This window comes from Ochotona princeps, chromosome 3 (genome assembly GCF_030435755.1).
Source record: "Ochotona princeps isolate mOchPri1 chromosome 3, mOchPri1.hap1, whole genome shotgun sequence".
Taxonomy (NCBI): domain Eukaryota; kingdom Metazoa; phylum Chordata; class Mammalia; order Lagomorpha; family Ochotonidae; genus Ochotona; species Ochotona princeps.
In genome coordinates this window covers 3208170-3232202 of record NC_080834.1, presented here as the reverse complement: position 1 = coordinate 3232202, position 24033 = coordinate 3208170, and the positions used below count along the sequence as shown (strand labels likewise).

The following is a 24033-nucleotide window of genomic DNA, read 5'->3' as shown; positions in this document are numbered from 1 at the left end:
GGAAAATTAGGCCTTTAAGGCAGACAGAGAACATTTCAGAGCAAGCCTGCCCTGCATTTGTTGCTCCTTAGGTGCTGTGCTGTCAGATTGAAGTCCAAAGCCACCTGCTCTGAGATATTATTTTCTGAGCCCTAACAATGGGCAATTATTAAAAAGAAACTTCAAGGGTAAGGAGAAATTCTGGATGAACCAATCCAACAGGATTCTTTCTGAATGCAGACCGGGATGGTCAGAGATTAGCTGGGGCGGGGTCCGTGGAGTGAGATGTGATAGAAGATGAAACTTCAGGATGATCACAGATGAGGAACTCTGGCTAAACTAACTCAGCAGATTCCTGTTAAGATTAGATAATGGAGAGACAAAAATGGTAGTCTAAATGTTGAAACTGGCTAAAAATAGAGCACAAAGGAGCCTGAATAGTTTGCTTGAGGAGAGATTCTTAATAGCTTGTCTTTGGCATTAGAAACCACTTCACTTTTTATTTATTAAACATTTGTCGAGCACCTGCTGCCTCTTTATTCACTGCTGAGAGATTTAAAGCTTTGGTCCCTGATCACTGATAGCAGCAGAGACAAGTCAAGAGACTATAACTCTAAGTAATAAACCCAGTGAACACCACGACTATTCAGTATGTGATGTGGGTTTCTCAAGAGCAATGTGGACTTGATCCTGAAAGTGCTGTAGTGGCATTGAAGGGACATGATTCGTTTGCACTTGAGCAGATCACTTTGATAATTAATTAAAGGCGCAGTGAGATGGGAGGCAGGCATTTAGCCTAGAATTTGAGACTTCAAGTTCCACTTGGAGTTCCTGGGTTTGGTTCCTAGCCTTAGCTACTACCTCCAGCTTCCTGTTAAATGTAGAACCTGGAATGCAAAGGTGGTGGCTCAGATAATTGGGTTCCTGCCACTCATGTTGGAGATCTGCATTCTGTCCCTAAGCCTTTGAAGGCTTCTTAAGACTTTTTATTATTATTATTTTTATTGGAAAGACAAATTTACAGAGAGAAGGAAAGACAGAGACAAAGATCTTTCATCCACTGGTTCATTCCGCAGATGGTCTCAACAGCCAGAACTAAGCCAGGAGCCAGGAGTCTCTTCTGGGTCTCCCACATGGGTGCAGAATCCTGAGGTTTTGGGCCATTCTCTACTGCTTTTCCCAGGCCACAAGCAGGGGAGCTGGATGGGAAGTGGAGCAGCCAGGACAAGAACTGGTGCCCAAATAGGATGCAGGCACTTGAAAGCAGAGAATTAGCTAATTGAGCCATTTCACCAGACCCTCAAAAACTTTTTTAAAAATTTATTTACTTTTATTTGAAGGGCAGATTTTATAGCGAGAGGAGAGACAGAAAGAGATCCTCCAGCTACTGATTCACTCCCCAAATGGCCACAACCGCTGGAGTTGTGCTGGTCTGAAACCAAAAGCTTGGAGTTTCTTCCAGGCCTCCGATGTAGGTGCAGAGGCTAAAACTATTAGGGGAGCTGGATCAGAAGTGGAACAGCTGGGACACCAACCGGCACCCATATGGTGCCGATTATACCTGATTAATTTAAGTTGAATAAAAGAACTTTCCCTTAAATAATCAGTCTAATGCAGAGTCAAATTACTTTGTATATTCTTCCCCTATTAACCTAGCAAAGATGATTTTCTTTTTGATAATTTTGAATACCCAGTTAAACATACTCCAAACTATAACAAGGAACATCTCAAATGGAATAAATTAAGCGTGTCATCATCATAGATCAAGGTCAAACACTCTAAAGGTAATTAAATCCTGCTGCACTTTTTACCTTATAAAACACTAAGTATGCCAGGCTTTCCTGAACATTTCAAATACTTTAAATAAGTGACAGAGGCAGGTGTTACACATAAAACAGTGGCTTGAGTTTCAGCTGCTTAATTATATCTAGTTCATTTCAACTTTTTTTTCTCTCAGAAATAAGAGCTTAGGCAATGTACATTCTCTGTATTTTCTAAATTTACGTAAACACTGGGTCTGTCCTATGCAAATTTAATACACTAACCAGCTCAGTTAGATTTTCTAGATATAGATGCAGTGAAAACCATTGTTAGTTTTTCTGAAATCTCTATAAATTATTATCTTCAAGTACAAATGCTCTAAAATGCTGACCCTGTAAATGTGAGGAATGCACCCTGATTGGAAATTTCAACAACAATGTGTTCTGTGTGTCAGCGTTACTGGTGAGAGAATCTGGGTTTACTGAGGACCTTTGGGGTGTGTTGGTACCTCAGAATACGTAAGCTGGCCCTCTGCCAAGATGACATACTCAGGACATCTGTCTGGTTTCAGACTGCATGTGATCCTAGTTATACATGAGTTCAGAGAATGCATTTGCTGTTGTTGCAAATCACTTGTTTCTATAGCTACACTGTTATCTAGAACTGGAATTTAAATAGTTTATATTAAAGATTGTTTAAAAAAAACTATATTGATTCCCAGACTCTGAATTTTATGCATATTCCAGCGAGTTGCCACATGCTTCCAGATGTATGACAGAGTCTTATTTTACCTTCATTATTAAAACTGTGAAGAGAAAATTTAATGGCAGGTGTTATAGCATAGCTGGTAGGGGCTGCCACCTGTCACATCATATGGGCACTGGTTCAAGTCCTGGCTGCTCCAACTCTCTGCTAATGCACCTATGAAAGTAGCAGAAGATGGTCCAAGTGTTTGGGTCCCTGCCACCTGTGTGGGTCTTGAAATGTGGGTGGAGTTCCAGGCTGTTGGCTTTGACACAGACACCGTCCTGGTCACTTTGGTTAACTGGGGAGTAAACCAGCAGATGGAAGATCAATCTAACTCTCTCTCTTCCTCTCCTTGCTTAACTCTGCCTTCCAAATACATAAATAAATCTTTAAAACACACACACACACACACACACACAGTATTACTTGGGATTTTAAAAAAATCAGTCCGGGTCCAGTGCAATGGCCTAGTGGCTGAATCCTTGCCTTGCGTCTACTAGTGTGCCATATGGGCACCAGTTTGTATCCCAGCTGCTCTATTTCCCATCCAGCTTCTTGCTTGTGGACTGAAAAAGCAGTCGAGGATGGCCCAAAACCTTGGGACCCTACACCTGCGTGGGGGACCCAAAAGAGACTCCTGGCTCTTGGATGGCTTAGCTCCAGCTATTGTGTGCTCCAACAGACAGAAGATCTTTCTCTCTGTCTCTTTTTCTCTCTGTGTGTCTGCCTTTCCAATTAAAAAAAAAAAATAGCAAGTCACAAAATCAGGTGCTCAGGGTGTGGCTGTTCTGAAAGAAATCAAGAAAAAAACAAAGGATTTTAAGATCATGGTGAATTTATTTATTCGTGGGAGTGATCAATCCAAATTTCCAAAGCAACGAAATATTTTGAATTATATTTTAAAGCAATAATTGTTAACTCTCACTCCCTCACATACGTTTGTGGATAAACTTAATATACTCATTGTTGGCCTTAAAATTTGAGATTTTTTCTTTTTGTCTACAGGTTTTTGGACTGACAAGGAAGAACTAGAGAAACTGAGGCAAAGTGAAATGGTTTTTAAGCCCCAGAAGAAATGGCAAGAATATGAAATGAGTATGGAAAACTGGCTCAGAGCAGTGCGGCGCTCCATGAATTGGTACAATAGCACATGATCAAATGCGGGTGGAGCTATAGCTGGTTGACAAAGCAGAGCTCAGGGATAACCCGTGCTAGCAGTGACTGGGGGAAGGTGTAGAGAAAGCTCACAACCTGAGTGGAGAAAGAATTGCTGATTCACAAGAAAACAAAACTACAACTTCTCCTTTTTTATCTAAACCTTGGAAAAAATTATAAGGCAACAATACCTCAAAACTTATTTTTGGCAGGTTCCAAAGGACATTAGCCATTTATTTCTGACCATATTTTTACACTTATGGGTACTCTTTTTTATATTGGGTCAGTGGTACAGTAGCCCCAGCTTTGCACATGAGGGATTTGTTCTAAGACCCCAGGCTGAGACCACAGATACTGGCAGAACTTGTTTCTGCTGTTGTTTTGTTTTTTAATTTCCTACACATGGATGAGAAAGTTTAATGAATTAGGCATGGTAAGAGAGAAAAACTAATAATAAATAAGAGTAGTTGTAGAGAATTACATAAATGAGATCTCTCTTTTAAAATATCTCACTGTCCTATACTGACCCCCTGTTTTGGCATTGATGTGAGGTGACAGTACGTGCATGGTAAGATGAAGTGAGATAGATAAAACAACACTTATGCTTCCTGGCCGTAACTTCTGTGCTCACAGGACAGTAGGAAAGCAGTGAAGATTTTCTTCTTCACGATCTGTCACAGGTCGTCTCTTCTTTCCTTGCCTTATTTTGTTTGTTTTCTTTAAATCAAGTGCTTTTTTTCCTTAAACTTAAAAAGGAATATTCTGCAGCTTTCCTTTGGAATGTCTGAATTGTGCATTGGGTCTGAGGTTGAGTAAAACACTTGGACACAGAACTGCGATAAAGTGCATAGTGGATCTGATAATCAAGACAGTTAAGAAGTGACCGATAAGCAGGTAGCAAATACAACGTGAATACACCAGACAACAGATGGTTGGCAGGATGGTGTGAGAGATGCTACTTCACCTGGCAGGCAATTGAAAGCTTAAGAACTATTCATTTCTGGAATTTTCCATTTTGTATTATTGGACTATTTTTGACTGCACATAAGGAACTATGGAAATTAAAACCTTGGAAAAGGGGGCCACTGTACGTAAGAACAGAGAACACTGAACTGTTGGTTCCAGGTGCAACAGTATTTACATTTTATTCCAAAATTATGTGAAAAGTATGTCTTCAAGTTTTTAACATGCAGTGGGCTATTTGAAGTCCATATAATTAAAAAGAATTAAGAAAATACAGAATTTTAAAATATTAGTGTTGTTTTAAACCATAATTTTTCAATGTCATATCCAAATATGAGCTCAGTATATCCCTGTGAGATAAATGTGTTAATGATTTCCTTTACTAGGCTTCAAGTCACTGCCTTAATTTTTTCTTGTTCAAACGCCAAAGTCTTGACATTCTTTATATGTTGAAAAACTAATTTTAGTTATTGATTCTTCAGGAATAAAAAAAAATACTGTTTATTTTCTTTCTGAAATTTCTTTCAAAAAAAAAACTTCTGTGTGAGTATAGGATTCTGTTGTTTACAAAATGTGCAGGTAGTTAATGCAAATTTAGTCTTCTGTCCTGTCTCTTAGTTGTTAAGGTGCTGGAGTAAATGTCTTTTTTTCTTAAGTGCCTAATTGACAGAGTTTGATTTGAAGAAAGTGCCCCGATTTGTTGGTGACTAAGAATTCCCTTCATGGGGATATTTTCCTCATCTGAGTATCTTCTGTTTGGTTAGTTTTCCCAGCTCTCCAAGGTGTGTGTAGGGGACAGCAGATGAGAAGTGATGAGGCTGTGTCCATGGCAGTGATTGCCCTGTGGCCCCTGAGCCAGAGAGTCACAGCACGAACACAGGCAGTGTAGTCTTCTCAGACTTTCCTGGTTGAAAAAGTGTAGGGAAGTGAGAGCCATGAGCTTCCCCAGGCTGGGCGTGACTGTAGGGGACTGAGAGCTGTCGGCTGCCCCAGGCTGGGTGTGAAATTAGCACCAGGCGGTTGGCTGCCTTCCACTGCGTTTTAGTATCCTTTTCTCCTCCCTACCTTTGGTGTAGGTTCTGCTTGGGATGTGCAATGGTAATCAATTTATTTCCCTCTTCATCGATATTTATCAGAACCTTAGAATTAGCTGTTACATAACAGTGTGCTCAAGAGAGGGGCTGTTATATTGAATTTGGCTGTTGTGGTCATTTACATGTCAGAGATAGGTATGATAGAACCAGTGATATAATTGAGTTTGCAAATTTCATTTCAGGGAATTTCAGCTTGTTTTTTACATTGCAGAAAAGTATAGGATCATTAGTTCCAATTATTTAAGATTTGGAAACAGTAAATCAGAATATTGGTTGGTAAGTCAGATAATACATTCTTTCCGTTCATTCTTACATCTTTGCAAAGACTAGTTAGTGATTCATTAAAGGCTTTCTTTCCAGAATTATATGAAAGTTTCTCTTTTGTTTTGCTCTTACACTTTCTGCTTCACGGTGGTTGTGAGTTCTTAGAAAATAATTCTTTTGTGTTAGAATGTACCTAGTTGCAATATTCATAGTACCTAAACATTTGTTGTTTATTTCTTTCCCATATTCTGCTTTCTCAACATATAGCCACAACGTAAGGGATAAATAGTTTTGAGAGAGTGTGAGAAAATAAGTTCGAGTATTTCTCATTGGATTTGAGCAGTCCCTCAAAAGTCAGTGGCCAAATTTTTTGTCTTCTGTGAACCTAGGAACTAATGTTATTTTTAATATTTTTTACCGATATTAGTGAGAGTAGTAAATCTTTTTCTTTTTTTTTTTTTTTTTTGGATCTAGCCCACAATCAGAAACATGATCACATTTGTTTTTGTGGTAACAGAAACCATCGATAATCAAAATCGGCTAAGGAGAAAAATTGTCCTTACCATCTTTAAGTTTGTTTTTCATTTATATAGCTCTGCGTGAAGTTTCCAACACTGTATTCTAATATTCCTCAGCATGTTTTGTTTTCCCTTTAGGAGTACATGAGGTACTCTTAGGTTTTGTTTTCCCTTGATGGGTACATCTCAAAATACCTGAAGCCACATCATCTCTTCAAACCACTCAAAGTAGGTGATGTTAAGAAGTCTGATAGGTGATCCACTGTTGTACGTTTTGGAGCTTCATAGCCGTGAATACCTTGGCACCAGCATCTGTTCTAAATCACTGGCTGTGTTGTCTCTGCATTCCTACGAGGTGACTGTCCCTAGAGGAATGCAGCAGTGATCTTGGGAGTAGGAAGTATGGACCACCGGAGCCTGCAGAATAACTTACTTAGGGCATTCTCTGCCTTTCTACTTACGTGCTTTTGACCCTTTGCTACAAATGTGGTCTGTTATAAAATGGCTGTGTCTAGACAGATACTGGTGTTGTTTGGGGGGGAAAAATCATACAGGAACTGCAATTTAAATGAGCTTTATCTTTATAAGAAACTGCCAAACTGCTTTCCCCAATGGCTGTATCATTTTATATTCTCCAAAGCAGTGTAGGAAGTGGCCAAGTTTCTCCACATCTTCACCAGCATTTGATGGCGCCAATGTGTTTTCTTTGAGCCATTCTGACCGTGTTATATCATGGTAGTTTTAATTGCATTTCTATAATTAATAATGATAGTGAACATCTTTTTGTGTCCATTTTGCCATTTATGTATCTTCTCCAGAGAAATGTTTGTTTATATCTTTTGCTAATTAGATTGTTTGCCAAATGAGCCATATGTTTAAATATTCTTTTTAAAAATTTTTTACATCAGTCCAGTGACTTAAAGCATTCAGGGGGATTTTTGAAATCCTTCTAGGAAAAATATATATGGAATTTGAACATGATTTTATAGTCTGAGCAGAAGAATTCTGATATACCTTGTGTTTGGCTAATATCGGGTAATTAAAAATTTTTCAGTTACCTTTGCTTGGAATGTTAGGTAGAGTGTACACATTTGTATTTTGTACATAGCTTTCATAATGTTTCTAAACTTTTAAAATTTAAAATATTTGACTTTAGGGTTTAAGGATGACTGTAAAAATTAATTAGAATTTTTGCTGTTTGTACAAAATGGGTAAAGATAGAACCTGATTTCTATACACTGATACATTCTTATTTCTCTGATCTTTAATGTCATGGTTCTATTAAATAGTGATTGAGACCCTCATAAATTATGATTGTTAAGATCTATAGATAAAATCAAGGAAACATAGCAATTGAAATATTTTTCTTATGCATGTGAATTTTCCCCTTAGTTTTTTGTACACTTTAACTTTTAGACTTGTTTTTTTTTAACCTGGACATTCTTATTACCATTTTCTGTGTGAGTTTCTGCACATTAAGAAGGTCGCAGAGAAATAAGTCTATGTTAACTAAATTCAAACCTGAGGTGAATTTAGGCTTAGTGTAATTAGAGAAGAAGTTTATGAACATGTCCTCTTAAGGTTTATAATATATGTTATATACTCACATATGTGTGTGTCTGCATATAACATTCTTACACTGAGGACATTACATAGGAAGAGGGTTACTTCTTTATAATGAAGAAGGTATCATCTAATATGTATTTTTAAATACTTAGGAAGATAGTAAAGAATTAGAGGAAGGGCAATTTCATACACTAATATAAAATTAGTGTAGTAGCTGTTCAAAATACCATTTCTGAATATTGTAATAGAAAAGTATTAGGGAAACAACAATGACATGGTGAATGGCTGAGCCGTACATGTGGCTGTAATAAAGGTGTTGTTATTGATGCTTCTCTGATCGTTGCTGCATGGTCACGCACTTACACAGTCATCTCCATGTGCTGGAAGATGCCAGGTAAGCTGGACTTCTTCCCTGGCTGCACTGCAGTTTCTGAGTATTGCTAAGCTGATGGGGTCATTTGGTAGCAGGAAATTTGAAATGTCATGAACTAAATGATTGGAAGAAAGGATTGGATTTCTTTAAAAGACTTATTTGAAAGAGTGACAGGGGGAGACAAAGGATAGGTCCTCCATCTACTGGTTTATTCCACAAGTGGCTGCAATGGCTGGGGCTGGACCAGGCTGAAGCCAGGAGCCAGGATCTCCAATCTGCTCTCTCATGTGGGTGCCAGGCCCTCAGGCAAGTTGAGGAACTGGGACTGAAACCAGTGTACCAATACAGAATGCTGGTGTTGCGTGCACAGCTTAGGCTGCTGTGCCACATCACTGGCCTTCCTTTAAAAAAAAAAATGCTAGGAAGAAAGACAGAGATAGAGCGAGGTCCTGCCTGCTGCTTCACTTCCCAAATGCTTGCAGTAGCTGGAGTGAACCAGGCCAAAGCTGGGAGTGAGGGATATTGTGGCAGCGGTCCTCTTTGATTGAGTGCACATTAGTGGGGCTCAAACCAGGGCACTCTTAACAGGCATATGGATAGGACAGTTTCCTGTTTTAATTTTTAGTTCAAAGTCATATTTGTTGGGGCCAGTGTTGTGGCAGAGCAGGTAAAGCTCCTGAATGACAGTAGCATCCCATGTGAGAGCTGACTGGCAATGGCATTCCATGTGAGAAGCAGTTCTAATCTTCTTTTTCATTTCTGATCCAACTCCCCACTAATGCACCTGGGAAGGCAGTGGGAGGATGGTCTAGATGCTTGGGCCCCTGCCACTCACATGGAAGACCTGGATGGAGCTCCAAGCTCCTGGTTTTGGCCTAGCTTAGTCCTGGCTGTTGTGGGTATTTGGGGAATTGGCCAGCAGATGGAAGATCTCTCTGTCTATATTATATGCAGTTTGTTATGTGTAACTCTTTCCAATAAATCATAAAAGTGTGATGTAGCCAAGGAACCTCAAGCTTAGGAAACCTGACTGTAACGGTGATGGGTTGGGAGTAAATCAGGCCCATGCTTTCCCCAGAGAAAATAATTTTTCTAATATTGGATAGTTACACAAATTGCATAGGAAAAGGGGCACAGGGTCAAACCAGAACAACTTCGGGCTGGCACTGTGGTGCAGTGGGTAAGCCTCCATCGGTGGCCCTGGTATCCCATATAAGTGCCAGTTGGTGCCTTGGCCACTCTGCTTCTGATCTAGCTCCCTGGCTGTAGCTCTGGAAAGCAGCAGAAAACGGCTCAAGTTCTTGGGCCCCTGCACCTTAAAGGGGACTCAGAGGAAGCTCCTGGCTCCATGCGGCCATCGGGAAGTGAGCCAGTTAATGGAAGACTTTCTCTCTCTGCCTCTTCTCTTTCTGTGTCTTTCAACTGAAAATAAATGAATCTTTAAAAACAAAATAACTGCCTTTCCAAAAAAAAAAAAAAAAAAACCTATAAATTTTATTATCAGTGAAACTGAATGGACATCCATGACGACTCTTTCAACATGGAGAGCCAAAAAAATATAAACATGAAAAATTAAAAGTGGGGTTTGTGGCACAGTGTGTTAAGTTGCCACATGCCATACAGAGTGCTGGGGATCAAGTCCCACCTCTGTCTCTAGTCCAGCTCTGTGTGCCTGGGAAGCAGCAGGTGATGGCTCACGTTTGTGAGGCCCCAATGGTGCTCCTGCTTCCTGCCTGCGGCCTGGCATGTGTACATGTATTTACAGAGAGGGAGAAAAAAAAGATTCTCTGCTGACTCACTCCCTGTATGCTGGAAAGCGCTAAAGCCAGGAGCCGGGGTTCTTATCCAGGTCTCCCACATGGGTGGCAGGGGCTTAAGCAATCTTCTGTTTTTCCCAGGCTGTTAACAGGGAGATGGATTGGAAGGGGGTGCTGATACTGTAGACAGCACTACACCACAACATCACCCCCCCTTCCTCTGCCACTCTACATTTCCAAGAAGTATCTTTTTTAAAAAAAATTAAGGAAAAGGCATGCTCTGATAAAGCTACCCATGGATTTCCTTTTTTTTTTTTTTGCACCACAATAAAATGAACTTGCAATTCCTTTTTCCACAAGCTTTTTGAATTAATGTTGTGGTGAGTTAGGCAGCTAGTTCAGGATCACCGCGGGCTTGGAAGCCACTGCCATCCACCACCACCACCTCGGTGTTCCCTCCTGCCCACCTGCGACTCTCACCTTTCACCTGAGAGGGCCTCTGACTTTTGGCCTCCCCAGTACCTGCTTGCTCTCTGGCTTCCTATGGACAGACTCCGAGGACAGGTATCCCTTGAGCATGGCCCCTGCGTGTCTGTATTCCTCACCCGCTGTTCACTGCTTGGCTGAGTCAGTGAAGGTGTTAATGCTAAGATGCTTTGTATTTTTAATGTGTACACTTTCAAGAGTTCCAGGAGAGGTGAGACCTAGCAATAATGGAATGTGGGCAGAGAAGCCAGGGGAAAGTGAATGTCTGCAGCGTTGTGTGTCCAGGTTATACATTGCATGTCTCTTATAAAAAAAAACAACAACTTACATTGTGGGGGAATTGGGACATAGGTCTTCAGCTTAATGGATGGACTTCAGGGTAATGACCATCTGTTCCTCTTGGGGTTACGATTGATTGGATTGCCATATGGATTTATGATTTGCTATTTCTAGTGGGCGCTGTTATCACCAAGCTTGGTTAATAAAGACTTCTTAATAAACTTTAGGCATGTCCGGTTTGATGTCGCTCATACCCCGCAACAATGTTTTATTGTCTGGAGACATACACACATATGTTAAAATAATTTATAAAAGAAAATTGTGAACAAAATTCCAGATGTAAAGTAGGAAGGGCAAGGCGAGGGTCCAGGGAAGGAGCAGGTGCAGCTGCCATGGGGGTGGTATCCTCTGCGCCAGCTGTGCAGGAGGGCTCCTCCTGTCTCCTCAGACTTCACACTGCAGCCTTCCAGGATGAACCAAATGTCTAACAAAGACCCTTTGGCTTGCGCCTGGTTGCTGTCATTAAGGAAGGCTGCCAGAAAGGAGTTGGGGAGGGGTTGTTTTCCTTCCCCAAGAAAACCAGGATTCTAAGTGGACGCTTTCCAAGGAAGATGACTGAATCACACCCAGCAGGGCTGTCCTTGGAAGACAAGACCGAGAGGGAGCACTTCTCTCTCAAGTGTTCACTCTTGTCAGTCAGTGCATGGAGTTGGTGGGAAAAGCAGATGCTTTTTCTTTTGAAGAACAAAGTCTCGGACTCAGCATGATAGCGCAGTGGCTAAAGTCCTCGCCTTGAACGCCCCGGGATCCCATATGGGTGCCGGTTCTAATCCCGGCAGCTCCACTTCCCATCCAGCTCCCTGCTTGTGGCCTGGGAAAGCAGTCGAGGACGGCCCGAAGTCTTGGAATCCTGCACCCGCTTGGGAGACCAGGAAGAGCTCCTGGCTCCTGGCTTCAGATTGGCTCAGCTCCAGCCGTTGCGGTTGCTTGTGGAGTGAACCATCAGATGGAAGATCTTCCTGTCGGTCTCTCCTCCTCTCTGTATATCTGCCTTTTCAATAAAAATAAATAGATCTAAAAAAAAAAAAAAAGAACAAAGTCTCTTGAACTCTGACCTCCACTAGACTTTGTGTGGGATGCAAATGTGTTCCTGAGGACCTCTCGACTGCAGGGGTGAGGTGTGGCAGGTGAGGCTACAGGGCCCGCCTAGGAACCTAGTGTGATTGCCCAATCTGGGCACACCCGAGGCTGAACCTCTACTGAGACTGTGGGTGGCTGCTGAGGGTGGTAAAGGCGGAAGGCTGAATGCTCCTGTGGTTGCATTTGGTGAAGGCGGTGCCTGGCGCCACAGAAGGGAGGTGCCGAAGGGCCTCAGGTTTAACTAACAGAGCTGCCTGCTTCACAGGGCTCTTTGTGGGCTGTTCTGTGGCCTCAATATTTCTAAGTAGGTGAGACTGGTACCTATATTTGTACCTTTCCCCTCTTGGCATGTGAGCTGACTTGTGGCACTCGAATTCATTCTACAGTATCCTTTAAAACCTCTAGAAGGAGCAGTTGTGATCCATCCTGGATCAGAAAGCCTGAATTCCACTCTGCTCAAGCTCCTGACTTTAGCTCCTCATCAATGCAGACTTTGGGAGGCAATGGTGATGACTCAAGTAATTAGTTCTTTGCCACTCCTGTGGGAGACCTGGATTGAGTTCCTGGTGTTGGCTCCAGTACCATCTGGCTCTGTCTGTTGCGGACATCCTGGGAGTGAACCCTCAGATGGGACATCTCCTTGTCTCTCGAATTAGAAAGAAATGCATTTAAACTTTTCTTAAGCGCTGAGGGTACAGCCATGAATCAGAGGACTAGCTCTGACTCTAATGGAGCTTATAGTCTAATGGCATACAGGTATCAAAAAAGTCATTACAAGTTGAAAGAAATTTCAGAAAGGCAAATAGAATTTTATGGGGAAAAAGCTGGAGATAGACGGTTGGGGGACCGTTATGTGGACGAAATGCTTAGATAAGAGGCAGGGGAAGCTGAGCTGTGGGAGAACTGGTGGTGTTCCCAAGACAAAGAAGTAATGCACTTCTGACACTTGCTTTCGTATTTCCAATGTCTTGAACAGTTTTTGGCATACAGTAAGTGCTTAATAAGTGCTTGCTGAATCAATAAGTGTTCTTTCACGTCTCAGACATCTAGTCTGGCACTGGAGATGGTGGTAGCTGTGTTTTCCTTTCCAAAGGAAATAAGATCCTCATTGGGGAAGTGAGAGAGAAGACAGGAATCTTACTGTTGTACAAATTGCTAAATTGGAACTATGAGTGGGAATGAAAAATGGATTAACATGTATTTTCTTCCCAGGAGCAACTCAACAATTTATTCTGTGCTGGAGAATTTTCAGTTTCTTGGCCTGGGAACCAAGCTGTTCCTCCTCATTGTGAATTTCTTGGCCTGCTGTGAAACTAGCATTTCCTGTCTTTTCCAGCATAGCCTGATTAGGTCATGGAAATTCACAGCTAGATCAAACTAGTAAGTGGAAAATTTGAAGCTTTCCTGCCCACTATACTTGGTGGCATTGGAAGGTGTTACAAAACATTGATTTGGAAACCACTTCACCAAAGCATTCTTCTAGAAGAATCTGAATAATGGCTACCATTTATTGAATACTTACTGAATGTGCTATCTAGTAAACTGCTTACATTAACATGTCAAGAGTGAGTTGAGCCGTATGAAAATTGGCAGGTATCAACCATTTTATAGAGTGCAACTTAATGCTATGGTCAGCGTCTCATCCTTAAAGAACTTAGGGAGAATTCCCCCCCAGTTATTGCCTTGCTGCAACATGTAGCACTAACCTTACTATGTAGATAAAGTGGTCCTTAGTTATAGCTCCTTAGTCACTGCTCTACATGTTAACCCTGATGCCTTAGATGTCTGTTTCTGTGACGGCTCCTCAGGCACCACGCTGGGGTGGTCCCTAAGCTTTGCCCCTGCTGGACTGAGTGCCTTGTTGTAGAGGTACTGGTCAGGCTTGCCCACTGTCTCTAACTCCCAGAGGGGCAAGTGTATGTTGGATATGACCCAGATTTCTCCTGTAAACTAGACACATCCTGAAGGAGGTATTCCTGGAAAATAGGATCATGTCAGATTCTGTCTGCAGCAGACTGCATTTGGCCTTCCTGGCCTCTGAGGACTTGACCTCCACCAGGGATATGGAGGGCGTCTCTGCACCCCACCCAGATCCAAAGGTGATCTTCACCTCCCCCTGTTCCTTTCTGTGTTAAACAACATGGCCTCATGACCACCAGCCCAGACCATTTCACTGAAGACTGAAGCCATCCCTCCAACAGGCACTGCTTAATTTTTTTTTTCTTAGCTCCTATCAGCACATGGCATGGTATTTTATTTAAGATTTCTTTTTATTTGAAAGGCAGAGTTAGAGAAGGGGGGCAGAATATCAATCTTCCATCCACTGGTTTATTTCCCAAATGGCTGCAAGGGCTGGAGCTATGTCCATCCAAAGTCAGGAGCTTCTTGCAAGGCTCCCACAAGGGTGCCGGAGCCCAAGGACTTGGGCCATCCTAGGCTGCTTTTCCAGGCACATTAGCAGGGAGCTGGATGGGAAGTGGAGCAGCAGGGACTAGAACGCTCAAGCCCAGAAAGGCTTAACTTGCAACACCATGGCCGTGCCACGTGGCTTCCTTTTTACTTTGCTTACTTGTTTTGCTAAAACTTTTTGCACCCGCACTAGAATGCAAGAAGCCCTAGGAGAGCAGGAAATTTGATCTCTTCTGTTCAGGGATGTGTCTCCAGCATCCAAAATGCAGAACAAAATTTGAACAGTGTGAAACCAGCCAGGTTAGGCGTTTACACTTGTGCTGGTTTTCGTGCCTCACTCCTGCAGCACAAAAGCGCGCATCTTACGCACCTCTGAACCTCCAACGCGCAGCTAAAATGAGTTTTCCAGTGTGGGGGGTTGCATAAAAAAGATACAGTCTTTTAATACTGAGTTAAGGGGACATGGAGTTGGGTACTCGCACAGCTGCAGGGCAGGGCAAGCTGGCTCCGTTTGGTTCTTAACTTGCCGGTGTTGGACAACCTCCGGAGGTTTCGCCTCAACCAAGACCGGGAAGCAGCTGCACACTTGGCCCCAAGCCTGGCCCCACTCGGCGGCTAGACTGCACTCCCCTTTTCCCTGCGACTCCTCAAACGCAGCGGGTCGCCCAGTGCTTGCCCCCCGCCCCCAGGCCCCAGCTCCCTCCTGGCTCTAGGAGATGAGGTTTGTCTGCTCCGTGGGGGCGGATGCGCCGGACGGCCACCTGATGGGAGCGAGGAGGCCGTGCTGCCCAGGAGTCCGAACGTGCACCGCCGAGGTCTCGGCCGGCCGCCGACCCCTTGGGGAGTCTCCGCTGGGGAGAATCCGGGGGCGCGGGGAGGAGCGCCCCCAGGCCCCGCCCCTTCGCCGCGTGGCCCCGCCCACCCCTGGGCAGCCCAGGGGCGGGGTTTGTTTACTCCTTGCACGCACCGCGGGCATCGGCCTATCCGGGGGAAGCGGCGCTGTACGTCACGCATCGCATGGCCAATCGGCGTGCACTGTGCTGCTCCGCCGCCAAAGCTCGCGCGGGGGAAGTGGGGAGGCGGCCGAGCCGGGTGCGGGCGGACCAGTCGGAGGAGCTTCGCGCTGCAGCGCGGTGTTTCGCGGCACGCGGGGCGCGCTCCGGCCGGCGCTCCGGTGGCGAGTCCCGAGGGCACGAGCACGGTCAGCGTTCCGGGAGCAGCGAGGGGAGGAGGCGGCCCTGAACTCCCCGGCTCCCGAGAGGGGCAAGGCCGTGCGGCTCTCCGGGCGTGGGTCCGCCGGCAGCCGGCCGCCACCAGGCGCGCGCGCCAGAGGATTGGCCGCGCCGGCGCCCGAAGACGTGCCCCTGGCTCGGCCCTGCCAGCCTTGCGCGGCTCTCCTGGTCCTCTGCAGCCGAGCGGCGGTAAGGTCCTGGGCGAGGGCGCGGGTTCCGCGTGCCGAGGGGCCTTTGGACCCGGCCTGGCGCGCTTCCGGGCAGGTTTCCCTCCTTGCGCCCTGGAGGGCCCCTCCTCGGAGTCACCCCCAGAGTCGCATCTGTTTATTCTCGCCTGGTTCCCCCAGGCCTTGGTGGAGAGCGGGCAGCCGCGGAGGTCACCCTCCTACACACAGCCTGCGCATCGAGGGGAGGGGAGGTCCCTGAGTCACGCCTGGGCACGGCGGGGAAGGACTGGCAGCCTCCCACCTCCTCGCTCTGGCTGGACTGGGTGAAGGCCGGCTTGCCATCCTGGTGCCGCTTCCGTGACCCATTCACCCACGTCTGTCTCTGGCAGGTGGGTTAAAAAAAAGAGAGAGTTGGGAAGCTTTGTGTGCCCCATAAAGGAACTTTGTCTAAAGTGGAGCGGCATGATTTGGGAGCCCACACTGCTTAGGCAAGGTTTCGGCGCGGCCCTGGGCCCTGGACCCGCACGCCTTCCCTGCTTGGCTGTTGAGGTAGGCAGCTTTTCCGCTGTGCGAAAAGTACGAGCTGCGCGCGAGCCGCGAGGCAAGGGGCTGCGGGGCTGAGTTATGGTGCAGGGCGTGATGCAGGGGCTTGTGGCTTCCCGTGGGGTGCTGCTTGGTGAAAGGACCCCTTTCTACCCTCTTTCCTCGCCCGCAGCCCTCCGGTCTCTTCCTGTTTCCGTCTGGGAGGGCGCAGATTGCCTCTCCCGCCTGCTGCCTTGGAGTGAGTCGCCCCCAAACCGTACTCAAGTGTTGTCTTTCCATTTGATTTCAACAGCCTTCCTCTCCTACCCCCTCCACCTACGCACTCATTTTTCTCTTAATGGTTTCCTCTTACTTTACCTGATAAATATGCTTAGAACTCTTTAATCTCTTCTCTAAAGGTCATCATCAGGACCGGAATCGAAGTAGTTCCTACCTGGACCTCCTCTTCTTCTCCCCTTCCTTTGTTTAGCCTATGGTTTGGCTGCAGCTTGATCACGCTGTCCTGTTTCTATAATTTGTCCTTAACGACAGTGTGTATTCCCCTGTTGGGGAACCCTAGAGCCTGGTTGTGCCCCACTTAGATGCTGGCCTGGGCTGTGTGGGTTATCTCTTAGAGCGTTGAGTGCTTGCAGCTACTGGAGTCGCCAGGCAGACACGCTGTCTGGAAGTACTGTCCCCGCGGCACTTTCAGCCATGTGGTACTTGCCCTTTGTTGCAAAAGGTTTTCAGTTCTCTTCATCTGGTTTTATAGGAAAGAAAATCACTTCTCTGGTTTCTAGAATGTCGTTTTGTGGTCTTGTGCCTGTCCCCCCCACCATACACACCTTCTTGCAAATGTGTGGTCCCAGTCATTTCTCCACTGCAGGCATCTGGGTCACAGTGATCGTTGTATGATTTGAAATCTTCATCATTTCAACACTTCTTGTAACGTGTATCATAACAGATCTCAGAGGAAACCAGAAAGCCTAAATTGGGAATTCTGTTAAAGCAGAGATTTTAGCCTGTCATAGATTTTAAAGATTATTTTATTTTAAATAGACCTGTTCATACTTTTGAATCTTTCCCATTTTTGTCTGGACTGGGTGACTCTTGAGGAATACAGCATAAGTTCCTTTAAAGATAGATTTGTGACCCTTTAAGACTTTTTTTTTTTGCAAATTATATGTGTGTGCGACTATTCCTAGTTTCTGAAGCAGTATTTGTACAGTAGTTTTTTTTTTGTTGTTTTTCAAGGAATTATTTGTTTTTTTCTGAGGGGCAGAGTACAGAGAGAGACCTTCCAATCCACTGGCTTACTCCCCAAGGGCATCAGCCTCCAGGGCTGGGCCAGGCTGAAGGCCGGAGCGGGGAGGCTCACCCAGGCCTCCCACGTGGGTGGTGGGGTCCAAGCACTTGAGTCATCTTCTACCGATTTCCCACTCACATTTACAAGGAGTTGGGTCAAAAGTAGAGCAGCTGGCGCTGAAATTGGTGCTACTAGTGTTACAGGTAGTGGCTTAATCTGTTGTATTGTGCCTCCTTATTTTTTTTTTTTAAGATTTATTTATCTTTATTGGGAAGTCAGGTATACAGAGATGAGGAAAGACAGAGAAGATCTTCCGTCTGCTGATTCACTCCCCATGGGGTTGTAACGGCCAGGGCTGAGCTGATCCAAAGCCAGGAGCCTGGAGCTTTTTCCAATTCTCCACGCGGGTGTAGGGTCCCAAGTCTTTGGGCCATCCTTGACTGCTTTCCCAGGCCACAGGCAGGGAGCTGGATGGGAAGTGGGGCTAGAGGGACAAGAGCCAGTGCCCATATGGAATCCCAGTGCTGAACGCAGAGGATTAGCCTATTGAATCACTGTGCTGGCCTACCTTGCTTGTTTTAAAGAATGTTTAAGAATAGGCCTGCTGATTCCACAATCACATCTTTCTTGCTGTTAATTCACATTAACTGTTGTGCTAGCTTTCCTGGATTTACATTATAAAGTTTATTAGCTGGGTGGCTTTGAATATATTATGCAAACACTATGAATCTTAGTTTCCTCATCTGTTAAATGAGGTTAATAATAGTTCTTCTCTCATGTGGTTATTGAAGCGATTGATGTATATGTGTAAAGCTTTCGGAATTATCCCTGGCATCTTAGTGCAATATGCATGTTGCCTCGATACTGGTCTTGTAGTCAGCTGGATTCATGAATTGTTTTTTGTCCAGGTTCTGCCAACTTTTGAAGTCATGCTCTGCCTGATTCTTTAACAGAATATGTATTGGTCAGATTTTAAGTTTGCATTTACTGAATTTCATTTTTTAAAAATTTTGCTTAGAAGGCCTGGCGTGATAGCATAGTGGCTAAAGTCCTTGCCTTGTGTGCGCCAAGATCCCATATGGGCATTGGTTCCTGTCTTGGGTGCTCCGCTTCCCATCCAGCTCCCTGCTTGTAGCCTGGAAAAGCAGTCGAGGACAGCCCAAGTCTTGGGACCCTGCACCCGCATGGGAGACCCGAAAGAAGCTCCTGGCTCCTGACTTCAGATTGGCTCAGCTCTGGCCATTGCAGCCACATGGGGAGTGAATCAATGGATGGAAGATCTTTAAAAAAAAAAGAAATTAAAAAAAGTTTGCTTATTTATTTTTAAGACAGTGTGGGGAGAAGCATCCCTCTCCCATCCACTGAGCCCCACTACAGGCCCGCAGTGGCTGGGGCCTTTTGCGCCCTCTTTCTTTCAGGCTTTTGCTGTCTCCAGTCCTTATGCATGGCAGGCAGAGTCATCTTTATTTTATTTTTTAATTTTATATTTTATTTTAGTTTTATTGGAAAGGCAGATATACAGAGAGGAGGAGAGACAGAGAGGAAGATCTTCCGTTTAATGATTCATTCCCCAAGTGGCCACAATGGCCAGAGCTGCGCCGATCCAAAGCCAGGAGCCTCTTCCAGATATCCACATGGGGTAGGGTCCCAAGGCTTTGGGCCATCCTTGACTGCTTTCCCAGGCCACAAGCAGGGAGCTGGATGGGAAGCGGGACTGCCGGGGTTAGAACCGGCGCCCATATAGCATCCTGGCGCTTGCAAGGCGAGGACTTTGAGCTGCTAGACTACCACAGTAGGCCCATCATCTTTATTTTAAAAAATAAATAGATATCTTTTCAAAATCAATTCTTCCCTTTTGTAATCATCTCTAATGATCTATCTAGAGTTTTAATCCTGCAAGCTTGCCAACTCCCTTATTCTTTCTTTCCTGTTCTTGCAAATCCAAGCCCTTCCTTATTACTCTGAAGGATGGTAGGCGTTCACAGCCAAACCCTAGGACAGGAGAGCCGATGACTGCCCTGTTTCACTGCTGCTATGAGTCACTCAGCGAGTGCTGTGGCCTGTTTGCTGTGTTGTGGGCCCTGGGTGAGGTACTGCCTGGGTTGACAAAAGGAAAGGACATGGTTTCAGCCCCCAAACTTGATAAATATGAGGAAAAGCAGAGTGGGTGAGGTAGCTTGAAGAATCCAAAAGGGTCCTTACTGATGTTTTTTGGTTGGATCAGCCCAGTATGATCCTGTTTGTTTTTTTTTTTTTTTCCTTAGAGTATTGTGAATACATTCAGTTGCAAATGTAAGTAAAGGACTTGAAAATTAGCTTTTGTTATTATTCTTCCTTTCAGTAGCATCCCTGTACCATAATTCCAAAACAGACCATTTCTGTGCAATTTTGTATGCACTGTCTTAAGTACAGTTGTATTTTCATTATCTGTTTTAGTCCTGGCTGTCAGTTGTATGGCTCTATTAGACTGACAGGCTTACTGGGAACAGAAACAAGTACGGATTGAGGAAAGATGTATGCCTATGAACCAGCTTCTTTAGAACATAAATACATCGTTCTAAAAGATCTGTATGATAGATCCTTGATTTCTTTAAAAATTAAAAGAAGTGCTTCAAAGGAAATCAGAGTTTCATGAAGTGACCTACTCCATGAAAAAAAGTAAAGTTTTCCAAAAAGCATGAAAAATAGCCACAAAAAAGCGGTAATGGGGGCAGTGCCACATCTGAAAAACCCTTGGCCTTCATGGTCAAGGATGCCGGGCTGTGTGCTGTTGCCAGGAGCAGGAGTGTGACAGAGAAACTGAATGGACGGCCATAAACCAAGAATGATAGGACAAGCTCCTGTCATCAGAACAAAACAAAAAACCCAGAAAAATCACAGAACAATGGCTTTTTCCCTTCCTCCTTTTGGCTGTAGCTGCGAATGAAGAATTCCCCCACACTGTTGAGCAGAGCCCCGATTAGCACCTGCCTAGTATGGGCATATTTATGTTTGTCAGGATTAGAGTCTTTGGGTGTCTTTAGTAACTCTTGCTGTTTGTGTAAAATTTACTCCAGCAATTCACCTGCACAGAAACTTGGACGCAAATTGAGCTAGAATGAAAACGCAAAACTCTTAAATGTATTTATCTTCCTCATTTATATAAAACATTTTCTGATTTGTTTATCCTGTTAATTACCTGAAGATGGGTAGAATACCTCTCCACCCATTACCTCCTTTTGCTTTAGAGTTCTGACGGCAGTACACCAAATAAAGCAGCTTTGATGATGAAATGTACTTACTTAATGTGTTTTCAACTTAAGTCACCAGTCGGCTTTTGTAAGACTTTTCTCTAAAACAGGAAGTTCTCACAGATTGTTTTCTAGTACTTTACCTCGGTGCGAGTCCTGCCCTATCTGATGGCTCTTGTGGAAGCCCTCCTTCTTAACCATCACTTCTCCTGAGCACTTGGTTATTGTGTGTGAATGCCCATCCTGCTGGGGAGGATAGGATAATGGATGTCAAGTCAGAACCCACTTGCTTTCTGACTTCTTCCAGGCCTGAGGTCCTGGGTTTGGTTTACTCATGTCCCCTTGTGGTAATATTTGGCTATTTTCAATTTTAAATTTTTCAAAAGGAAAAATTTCTCATATTTTTGTCCTAATCTCTAGAAATAAGACTAAGCCTTGGAAAAGAAAAAAAGCATTTTTGGGAGCGTGATAGATTTCAAAAATTGTGTGTGTAATGCTTATGGAGCATGGATGCTCACTAAATGCACCTGTGTAATCCACTCCTTGATCCAGAAATCACCCCTGGTGTACTTCCCGGCGTTTTTTTTTTTTTTTTAAGATTTATTTTTTATTACAAAGTCAAATATACGGAGAGGAGGAGAGACAGAGAGGAAGATCTTCCGTCTGATGATTCACTCCCCAAGTGACTGCAACAGCCAGTGCTGTGTCGATCCAAAGCCGGGAACCTGGAACCTCTTCCCAGTCTCCCATGTCGGTGCAGGGTCCCAAGGCTTTGGGCCATCCTCGACTGCTTTCCCAGGCCACAAGCAGGGAGCTGGATGGGAAGTGGAGCTGCCGGGATTAGAACCGGCACCCATATGGGATCCTGGCATGTTCAAAGCGAGGACTTTTAGCTGCTAGGCCACGGCGCCGGGCCCTTCCTGGCGTTCTTGTCTAGTCATGAGTCCCCTCCCCTGGGGAGCTGTGCCAACTGCTGACAGGAAAGTCACCTTCAGTTGTGTCAACTTTTTTGTTGTTTTCATGTTTATAGCTATAAATTCTATAGTTACTGCTCTAATTCCATAAAATTCCATTAAAAAGGTGTATTTTAAATTCATTGTAAGATTTGTTTATTTATTTGAGAGCTGCACAGAGAGACAGGAACCATCTCTTGCCTGCTGTGGACAGGGGAGGGCCAGGTTGAAGAGCTGGGAACTCAGTCTGGGTCCGAAGTCCCTGCTGCCTGGGCGTGCTCCGCCGTCGCTGAGAACGGGAACTCAGGAGGGGTTGAGCTGTGGCAATTTCAGGGCCCTGGTGTCAGGAGCTGAGTTCTGTCTTACACTCCCCGTCCCCCCACGCTAGTATCTGGCTTCAGTTTAGAACAGTTAGGAGCACTACGATGGTTGATAACTGGACTTCATTTGAATCTCACCAGTTTTTCTACTTCAGGTTTTCCACTCCAAGATCCTCTTCAGGACCCACGGGGCTTTTAGTTCATTCTCCTTGATCATGCTGACAGGCTTTATCCTTGGTGGTGGTCTCCTTGATTGTTTGGATGAGCTGGTGTGTGTGCCCAGGTGTTTTTTTTTTTTTACGTTGGCATCCTGTTCCTTTAAGAATTTATTCTTGTCTGTAGTGTTAGGTACAGATCTACTTCTGTCATTTTCCACACGAGTGTTCAGCAGTATTGATTTTACAAATCCACATTTTCAGTTTATATAAAAACGCTGACCAAATTCAACACCCTTACATGATGAAAGCGTTCAGTAGAATTAGAGAGAAGCTATGTCAACATGATATAGGTCATAAAAGAAAAGCCCACTTGGGGCCTAATCCTCTGCCTTCGGTGCTGTCATTCCGCGTGAGCTCCAGTTTGAGTCCTGGCTTTCCATTTCTTATCTAGCTCCCTACTGAAGTGTGTGGGAAAGCAGTGAAGGATGGCCCTAGTGCTTGGGGCCCCTGCCACTCACATGGGACACCTGGAGGAAGCTCCTGGCTCCTGCCTTTGACCTGTCCCAGCCCTGGCAGTTGCAGCCATCTGCGGATTAAACCAAGACTTTACATTGAAATTGACAAAAGACACAAACAAATGGAAAGACATTGCCTTCATGAGTTTGAGGACAATATTGTTAATATTCCGATTTAAAAATAGGCAAAATGCTTTCTCTTCAAAGAAAATACACTAGTGGTTGATAAGCAGACACACACCAAAAAACCCAAGATATACCTAGAATCAGCAAGCATTAGGAAAATGCAGATCAAAGCCACCTTACACCCGTTAGAATGAATATTGTCCCAAAAAAAAAAATTAGAATGCTTATGTCCTACTGTTTGGAATAGTATGGTTGTTCCTCAAAAAGTTACTAGAGGTGCAGATGTGTGGCATAGTTCCTTAAGCAGTTCTCTGGGACTCCTGAATCTCATACAGGAGTGCCAGTTTGGAATGCCAGCTGCTTTGCTTCCGATCCAGCCTCTTCCTAATGCACGTGGGAAGGCAGGGGAAGATGGCTCATGTTGTTGGGTGCCTGCCACCCATGTGGGAGGCCCAGATGTTTAAAAACGATGTTTAAAATACCCATCATCAACTGGTGAGTGGATAATAAAAAAATGCAGCATATATAGACTTACTCAGCTATGAGAAAGAACGTCATTGTGACACATACTATAGCATGGTTAAGCCTGCAGGACATTATGCTAAATGGGATAAATCGGTCACAAGGAAAACAAACATACTGTTTATTTTTTTACTGAGAGGAGGTATCGAGGGTACTCTAATTCATAAGGAGAGGATAGTGGTTACCAGTAGATGAGAGAAGGGAATAATTTTGGATAATGGGTCACAGTTTCCATTTTGCAAGATGAAAAGGTTCTGGAGATTGGCTACACAACATGAACGTGCTTAAAACCATTGCAGTGGACACTTAAGAATGGTGAAGGTCAATTTTATGTTCCATGTATCTTCCTGCAATTAGAAAGTTCTCAGAAAGGAGCCTGATCCCACCCAGTTACTGCTGACGTCGCATTTCATGAACTACACGGCCTCATGTGTTTGGATTGAGTTCTTTCTCCTCTGCCTCACTGCTATCTTTGTTCACGTACCTGGAAT

General features: G+C 44.4%; 2 protein-coding genes across 4 annotated transcripts in view; both read left to right on the top strand.

Moving 5' to 3' along the window:
* The window catches only part of GK5 (glycerol kinase 5), an 86604-nt gene extending 82667 nt beyond the window's left edge, over positions 1-3937 (top strand). Inside the window, exon 16 of the mRNA XM_058661389.1 lies at positions 3493-3937. Within this exon, the coding sequence (XP_058517372.1) occupies positions 3493-3641 (149 nt within the window). The 3' untranslated portion in view covers positions 3642-3937. The remainder of the gene's footprint in view (positions 1-3492) is intronic.
* Positions 3938-15659: 11722 nt separating this feature from the next.
* TFDP2 (transcription factor Dp-2) overlaps positions 15660-24033 on the top strand; it is a 147003-nt gene continuing 138629 nt past the window's right edge. Inside the window, exon 1 of one of the 3 annotated variants that reach the window (XM_058661370.1) lies at positions 15660-15912. The gene's annotated coding sequence lies outside the window, so the exon portion shown is untranslated. The remainder of the gene's footprint in view (positions 15913-24033) is intronic. The other 2 variants (XM_058661362.1, XM_058661364.1) reach the window with 2 other exon arrangements.